Raw genomic sequence first — 8,632 nt, 5'->3', positions numbered from 1 at the left:
ACCTTAAGTATATAGCTAACATTTGTATGTATATATATATATATATATATATACACATATATATACATACATACATAATATATTTATAGATATTTTTATGTGTGTGTATGTCTGTCTAAGTGTGCAAAAACAGTCAGTTTGGCATAAACCTCCTATAGGAGTCCTTTTGAAATAATACTTTACTTTCTCAAACTGTAAACAATTTGTCATAAAGGAATCATTCATTTTGCTCATTTTTTATAGTCCCTGACATCTTTACCTCTATCTTCTTTTTCTGATTTGTCTTTCTCATATTTATCTTTGTCGGGCTTTGTAACGCTATCATAGGAAGGTGGAGAGGTGGTGGAGGGAGTCATATCGTTTTTTTCAGGAGTAGAATTCTCATTTAGCTTATCAATGATCATATCTTCTTTGATAACTGTATCGTTGCCTTCTTTAATTCTATCTTTATTAAACATGCGGGAAAACTTTTTAACTTTTTGCCTTAAGAGGTAGCGCCTAAAGGCCCGCTGAATAATAACAGCAGATACTTCCTCTTGTTTTCGTTTCAATGTGGTGGTGATTGGTTCATAGGAGGCTTTTGAAGGGTTGGCGGCCATAAACCGGTCCTCCATTTGAATGCGGAGGGCGTCCATTTCATCACTTTCACCCAAGACACGTTTGGTGAAAGCAAACAAGATGTCAAGGCAGTGAATTCTATCACCATTCACCATGGGCAGGTCCATCGCAATAAGCTGAACTTTGTTTGGTTTTGGTATTAGAAGAGGAGGATCCAAAGAGGCTGCAAAATCAGAGAGTTTGGCAAATTCTATGAATTGGGTTGCATCTGGATCAAACTTTTCCCAGACCTCATAGAACATCTCAAAATCATCCTCGCTCAAAGGCTCAGCACTTTCTTCGGTAGCGACGCTGAAGTTCTCCAAAATGACAGCAATGTACATGTTCACTACAACTAAAAATGAGATGATAATGTAGCTGACGAAGAAGAAAATCCCCACCGAAGGATTGCCACAGTCTCCCTTGACTGAGCTACCCGGGTGGTCTATCTCTGGGTCGCAGTCTGGAGGCCCGCTGTTCAGGATGGGTGCTAGCAGGCCATCCCAGCCAGCAGAGGTGGTGATCTGAAAGAGGCAGAGCATGCTGTTGCCAAAAGTTTCAAAGTTGAACAAGTCATCAATGCCAACTTCTCTCTTCACGTAGGCAAAGTTGGACATTCCAAATATAGCATAGATGAACATGACCAGGAAAAGGAGGAGACCAATGTTGAACAAGGCAGGGAGAGACATCATCAAGGCAAAAAGCAGAGTGCGGATCCCTTTTGCGCCCTTGATCAGACGCAGGATTCGACCTATCCTGGCAAGTCGAATTACTCGGAACAAAGTGGGGGACACAAAGTATTTCTCAATAATCTCTGCGAGGAACATACCTATAAACAAACATTAAATGTCTATTAATCTGAAATGCAGATTTAAAACTTTAACTAGATGTTAATTACAATCTTGTATGAAAACGTAAAGGAGGAAAACTATTTTAAACATTAAAATCATCTGTTAATTACTCATAGTTTTCATTTATCAACTTGTTACATCTTTTACTGCAATGAAAATTTTCTTACCTACAATAGATAAGATGACAACCACAAAATCAAAAATATTCCAGCCTATTGTAAAATAATAATAGCGGAGCGAAATCAGTTTCAAGACACATTCTCCAGTAAAAAGGACTATGAAGATCAAATTAATTCGATACAAATTAGTTTCCATGGCATCAGTTTGGTCATCAGTTTCTACCATCATGGTAACCATGTTAAGGCAGATAAGAATCATGATGCTGATGTCAAAGGCTTGTTTTGTTACAAAATCAAAGACCATGCCTTGGAATTTGTTCTGTAGTTAAAGAAAATAAAGATTATTCATAGATCTCATGATCAGTTATAGACAATTATAATCTATGTAATTATCACTTATGATCTGAAACTTCTATAAACTTCATTGTACAGTATACTAGCCAAACTTCATAGACAGAAGGTGCAGCAAGACAGAATACCACTATGTTCCCGGAAAGTCAGTTAACACTCCAAAAGTGTGAAGTTATGAAATATGAAGCATATCCATTAATAGCTTTCCTGTGGGATTTCACAGTCTCATTGAATACCTGAATCAGATAGGAATACGTAACAATTACTGCAGTAACCCTGTTTTGATTTGTTAATGCTAGATTGGTTTGGTCAGCTCTAAACTCATTTAAATATAAGGAGCATAGCCTTCAGACCTTTTCCAATTGTACTGCGCAATTTTGGTGGCGTGATTATTGACAGTTTGTAACATGTTTTTTCCCCCCCAAAGTGTTTAAGCTAGAAACCATTGAAAACTGTAGAGTAATCCAAGGGTCTCCAACCCCCAAGGTGCAGCCTGCTACTGAGCCATGACCTGGGCCCACCTCTTCCTCAGTTTACTAATTTAAAAAGATTTTGGGGGGGTTATAAGGTGTAAATTGTTTTCTAACTCTAGCATGCATTTTCAAAAACAGTGAGAACAATGAAAAAAAAAACACCCCATAACACTTACTGCTGGCCTGGGTATAGGTTTTTGTGGTTTCTTGGAGCCCAGTTTTTTCATTGCATTATAGTATTTTTTCTGCTCTTCTGTCATAAAGATGTCTTGACCTCCAAAGTAAAAAGGAGAAACAAAAACTAGTTACAACCAGACATTTCTATTCCCCTTTTCTTTCTGTTTTTCTATACATTGACTTTTATTTGATGGACAAATCTCTTTCCTTGGGCTGCCTATTAATAAAGCAAAAGCCGAGCAAGTGGGGGAGGGCAAAATGGTGGGAGCAATCCCAAACACAAGCTCTGCTCCTTTGTACAAGGGTTGATGTTGTATGTATGCATGTACAAGTGTGCAGAGTTTCCATCTGTAAGCACACCTACTCCCTTGTGCTTCTCTTCGTTAGGGGTGGCTCCCTAAATGGGTAGAGAAGAGTGCATCCTTCTTCCATGGTTCAGCTAAGGTCAGGAATTTAATTTCAGCAAAGTTACAGCAGACTGAAAAAGTATAGTTACTACAGTAGTCTCTCAGCACTGCCATCATCATTTCTGTCGCCGTCATTATCATCATGTATTAAACTTTTGTCTAAATTTCCAGTATCTTATAACAACCCCCCCATAAAATAAAAACATCTATAGTTAGAAAAAAACAAAAAATAATAAAACCTCCAGGTTACGAAATAAATAAAGGAACAATTGAAAAAAAAATATTTTTCAGCTCTCATAATACAAATACCTTCAACAACTAAAAAACAAAAAACCCCAAAGCCCATATTGAAAAATGAAAAGCATGATAAAAAAGATAAGTATGGAAAAGGATCACATCCCAAAGGACATCCAGAAGTGTTCATCTTTTGCTAGTTTCCAGAAAGCCATGACCAAGAATAACTATTTATTATTTAGATTTATGAGATCCTTATGCATACTTATATGAAGTAGTACATTATCTTACAATGTAATTGTTTATATAACTCCCTCCTTTAAAACTAACTCATGGTGGAAATCTTTCATTTCATGTATTGGTTTTAACACACCATATGCTCCTCTTTTACACTGGCAATTTTAGAATTAATATTTACAATTTATTTTTAGGATGTACACATTGGAATAATAGTTGCATATTTGAAAGAAAGAAAAATCAGATGAAATACACAAAGCACAATGTTTTTGTTAAAATAAAACCTCTGATAGTCTTCTGAAATCACAGCGATAGAATACTTATCTTCTTTTTTTGCTGATTGAAGTTATCTATAATGACACCAATAAATAAATTCAAAGTGAAGAAGGATCCAAAAATAATAAAGATGACAAAATAAAGATACATATAAAGGTTATCCTCATAATGTGGCTGTTTTTCCACCTGCAAGGGAAACAAATTTTTAAACAGGAAATGTTCTATTCAATTCTATAAAATTTATGGGTATTATTTTTATGAAGTGTGAACCCTGGGCCAAGCCTTACCATATTTAATCTTTATATGAAACAGTTATTAAGAACAGCGTAGAGAAATTCACCAATTTTTATTTTAACTTTACATAGAGTATCTATGTATCTATTCAACTAAAGCATTTTCTTCTCAGTTATTATTCACTTTTCGCTATTTGCTCTCCTCTCTAAAATCCACTGCTGTAGATTTCATGCTAGAGCACATGGCTTTTGCTAATAGACAATTGAGGTGTTTAGATTCAAAGTAGTAGTTAAAAAGAAAGACACATCCTGAGCTTAGGAGAAAGTGAGAAGAAACCAAATGGAAATGAATGAAACAGACTTTCTGGATGAGATAGAGCCTATGCATTCTGCCAATTATGATACAATATGTTAATGCATTTAAAAAATGTTAGCTTTAAGCATGTGGCCGCAGTTTTTCATTGGGACCAGTCATTGGGAAAGAGTTTTACTGGTTTCTTGGAAACAGTCATTTCAACAAAAGGAGATCTCCCATTTACATCACACATTTCTTTTACTATATGCAATGAAGCTTGTGTAATTTGTAGCTATGGAACTATAACTCGTCTGGCTTCTTGAAACTACATGTACACATATACACAAAAGTATAAGGAAACAAAAAGTATATGTTGATGTGTGTGTGTCTGTGTGTTTCTGACATCTGATTCTCTTTTCTTTTTGCTTCTCGGAAATAGGATAAAATTATGATAGAAAACTTTATCAGATAAAAGGCATCTGAGATTCTTTTTTACTGATCTTAATGTGCAAAGCAATATTTTAGATTTTATTTCTTAGTTTTTATTGTATTCCATATCATGTTGTATTTGAAGTATTCTTGACCTGTATCATAGTTACAGATGAATACTGTAAGTATGCATTCATATAGTTCCTATTCTGGGAACGTTTTGCATCAGCTACTCATGTATTGCAATGAAAAAATTAAAGTCTATATTCTAATGAAAATTTTTAAGAATTATCTATGGCTAAGATAGTCTGATTTTTTTTAAAGATCAGAATGGGAAATATTATGACTGGATTGAGTCATTTCTTTTTTACTTGAAATTTTTATAACTAGCACAAGGTAATATTTTTTTTATTACTTCTAGTTGTCCCAAAGATGCTTTTTCACGAGCAAACTGGACTTTCTTGTTTTTTCTTTGAAGACGTTTTGCGAAACATCTTCAAAGAAAAACAAGAAAATCCAGCTGCCTCGTGACAAAGCATCTTTGCGACAACTATGACCTGGATGACTGAGAATCTCCATAGACCTTATTTCCAGTCATTATCCTTTGATAGGAAAGGGGTCCTGTATTTCCTCTTGGGCTTTAGGCACACTGGAGTATTTGAGACCCATTTTTAAAACCTTTACTTACATTGAAGAAGTGGGGAAAGAGTTGGAAGATTTAATAGCAAAAATGGGTGCCCTAAGCCTTTATGGCATCCATTTTACCTCCTAAAAATTGTCACTTCTGTTTTTCTGAGGTGAGGTTATGACTCCATTCTTACCTCTTCAATTCTCCTCTAAGGTAAAATACGCTGGGAAACAAACAAACAAACAAGCACACAGAAGTATCTTCCAGCCATAACCTTCTCATCCCAGCATCCTACCTGCCTTGCCTCTTTGAAAAAGAAAAGAAAGCAGACAAACTCTATGATCAATGGCAAGGTTGCTTTAATCCTGCCTGACTTAGCTTTAATGAGAAAAAGAATTGGACCCTTCTGGGGAAACACTTGCTGATCTGATGAGTAGCTATGGAGGATTTGGAGGCAAGTGTCCATGTAGTAAAACCCTCTGTGTTTGGTCTACCAGGCAATTACAAGATGGTAGCAAGAATGCAAATTTCATATATGTCTTTGCTTCCGTCTTGTAGTCAATCGTATTTTTGCAGTCCAGTATTGGTTTCCCTAACCAATAGCTTACTTACATTTCGTGAATCTACAGCTGCATACATGATGTCCATCCAGCCTTTGAAGGTGGCCTGCAAACAGCAGTCAGGCAATTATATTTTAAGCAAGGGAATAAAAGCACACAGTACACAATTCCTAAATGTTCCTGTTGTGTAAATTGTAAATGTCTTTTAGAAGACTCCATGTCCCCCTGCCAGTTTTCTCTTTCAAAATATGTCTTTCAACCCACATATATTTAAAATCTGTTCAGGAGAATTCTTGGGGAGTTGGTACCAGATTGTGTTACAGGAAGTAAAAAAAGACAGGTAATTTCCCATCAGGCCGTGTTGAATTTCACCCAGAGTTGCGTTCTGTCTAGCCACCATTGCTAGCCTAGTACAGCTCTGAAAAACAGCCATTCTCTATATCCAATGGTCTCTTCTCCGGTTATGGATAATTTCTATTTATTAAATAGGGATGAGTCAGATAGCTTGATTGCACCAGGTATAGTGAAATAAATAAACGACCTATCACAGGCACCTCTGCATTTTACTAATGATCATTTATTTCATGGATAAGATATAATTTATATGGCATGCAAAAAGTTTGCTAGCAGGTGTATTTTAGAGAAGAGCTTAGAAGAGAAAGATTAAGGAATGCCACGTACGATGCAAAATCAATCCATTTCAAAACCTGGCAGCTGAATCATTTGTAAAGTGACTGACTGTTCACATTGATGGAATTTTCTAATAAAGGAAAAACCTGCTAAAGCAGTGGTTCTAAACCTTTTTAATGCCGCGACCCCAACCGGTCGTAAGTCGAGGACTAAACCGGTCGTAAGTCGAGGACTAAACCGGTCGTAAGTCGAGGACTACCCAACTGGTCGTAAGTCGAGGACTTTCCCTGCCCGGGAGCGCCGCACATGCGTGGTTCCGCCCCCTGCGCCGGCCGAGGCGTAGCTGGCAAGCGGCAGAGACGGAGTAGGCCGACCACCAGCTGGCCCAGCCCAAGGGAGGTAAGGCACCCGCCAGAAAAGGGGGAAAAATGGCGGACAGCCTTGCTTGGAGACCCCCATGAAATGGTCGATCGACCCCAAATGGGGTCCCGACCCACAGGTTGAGAACCACTGTGCTAAAGGGAGAAAAATAAAATGGTTGCATTGTTCAAATTTTAATATAGGAAGAACAACTACTTACTACTTGAAGCAGAGAGAGGTAGCCAAGTCCCACATTATCGAAGTTGACTTTCACATTTTTCCATCTGGCTGTTTCATTTTTTTCAATGAGATTCTCACACTCAGTCTGATTGTCAACTTCATCAATGCTGAACATTTCCCCAGTTGTGGTATTAACACAGTGGTAGAACTTGCCAGCAAAGAGATTCACTCCCATAATGCTAAAGATTAGCCAGAATATAAGGCATACAAGAAGCACGTTCATGATAGATGGAATTGCTCCCAAGAGAGCGTTCACCACTACCTGTAATACAAAGTAATAAACACATGAAGCCAAAGAAGTGAAAACATATTTGCTAAAGTGAGATAGGAAAAGGGAAATTTCTAATTCCTAGTTTTGCTTCTTGGCAATTTTGTGCTATAATTTAATCTCAGCTGAAGGCAGTAATGGTAATAATAGACTACAAAGAAAATTACAAATTTAGGGAAAGATTTGAGGAAGAAAGACTTTCCAGAATTTAGCTTCACAAAATTGAAGAGGAAGGACCATAATATGTGGCAGAACATATATTGAAGGTTTTATAACTCCAGTGCAGTATCCTATCAATACCCTAACCCTAAAAATACTCTTTCCTCACACATTTGGAGAACCAAGTTGCAAGTCAGAGGAAAATGAATTATAAGGAAATATTAGCATTTAAATATCAAATAACCCTCGATGTTATCATCATTACATTGCTCAATTATCTCCTCCATATAGTCTCTGTAGCTAGATGGGAAGGACAGTCCATAATGAAGCAACAGAGGCTTATGAAAATAATTTTCCATCTGGTTAATATGTTACCCTGAAAATACAGCAAGAAAACAAATAGCTGCAGTTCTGAGTTAGCCTAGAAATGTATGCATGTGGGCCCTCCAAATACGTGTGTTATCAAAAGGGCTAGATAGATCTGCGGAACTAATCTGGAAATAATTGGTTGTTGGTTATTTCACATTAATATATATCCTGGCTGGCATATGAACTTCAAGGATTTGGGTTGGCCACCAACCATGGAGCAGGTCTCTATTCAACCTCTTGATTTTTTGAATCAAGGAGCTTCTCTAATGATGTATTAGATCCACCATTTCAGAGATGTGATTTAAATGAAAATAAATAATCTGACAATGAGGTAAATAAGTGCCTTTAAACACTGCCTAGATATATTGGAATTATTTCTCTCTAAGGGAATAGAAGTAGGATGTTGCCCAGGGCCACTTTAAATGAAATTTAAATTAGTGGCTTTGAGATACACATTTGTAGCATATCTTTAAGAAAATGATTTGCTTCCAGCATATGTTATTTCATATTTTTCTTACCCTCATTCCTTCGAACCGTGACAAGGCTCTTAGAGGTCTTAAAGCTCTTAAAGTCCTAAGAGATTTAATTGCACCAAGTTCAGAGTAGCCCAAGGCGTTCGCTGTTAAGCTAACAATAGAGACCTACAAATGAATAAAAGAAAAGAAAGTAATTTACTGTGCGAATAATAGTCACCATGTGGTTCCCAAGAAATCTCTGGTAACGCCACCTCCCCAGTCTG

The 8,632-nt window shown here is 36.9% G+C and overlaps 1 protein-coding gene across 1 annotated transcript; it reads right to left on the bottom strand.

The window, feature by feature from the left end:
* Nucleotides 1-230: 230 nt before the first annotated feature.
* On the bottom strand, nucleotides 231-8,432 carry LOC107298748 (sodium channel protein type 2 subunit alpha-like). Its single transcript, XM_015828112.1, has 7 exons — nucleotides 8,412-8,432; nucleotides 7,078-7,359; nucleotides 5,920-5,973; nucleotides 3,771-3,908; nucleotides 2,568-2,672; nucleotides 1,616-1,886; nucleotides 231-1,426 (listed from the first exon to the last, which is right to left on the bottom strand). Exons 1-7 carry the CDS (start codon nucleotides 8,415-8,417, stop codon nucleotides 231-233), a joined length of 2,052 nt encoding a protein of 683 aa, XP_015683598.1. The 5' UTR covers nucleotides 8,418-8,432.
* Between the last annotated feature and the right edge of the window lie 200 nt (nucleotides 8,433-8,632).

Source organism: Protobothrops mucrosquamatus, unplaced genomic scaffold (genome assembly GCF_001527695.2).
Source record: "Protobothrops mucrosquamatus isolate PMUCROS unplaced genomic scaffold, P.Mucros_1.0 scaffold4249, whole genome shotgun sequence".
NCBI classification, from domain to species: domain Eukaryota; kingdom Metazoa; phylum Chordata; class Lepidosauria; order Squamata; family Viperidae; genus Protobothrops; species Protobothrops mucrosquamatus.
Note: the sequence above shows the minus strand (reverse complement) of the source record. Positions and strands in the feature narration are given on the sequence as shown.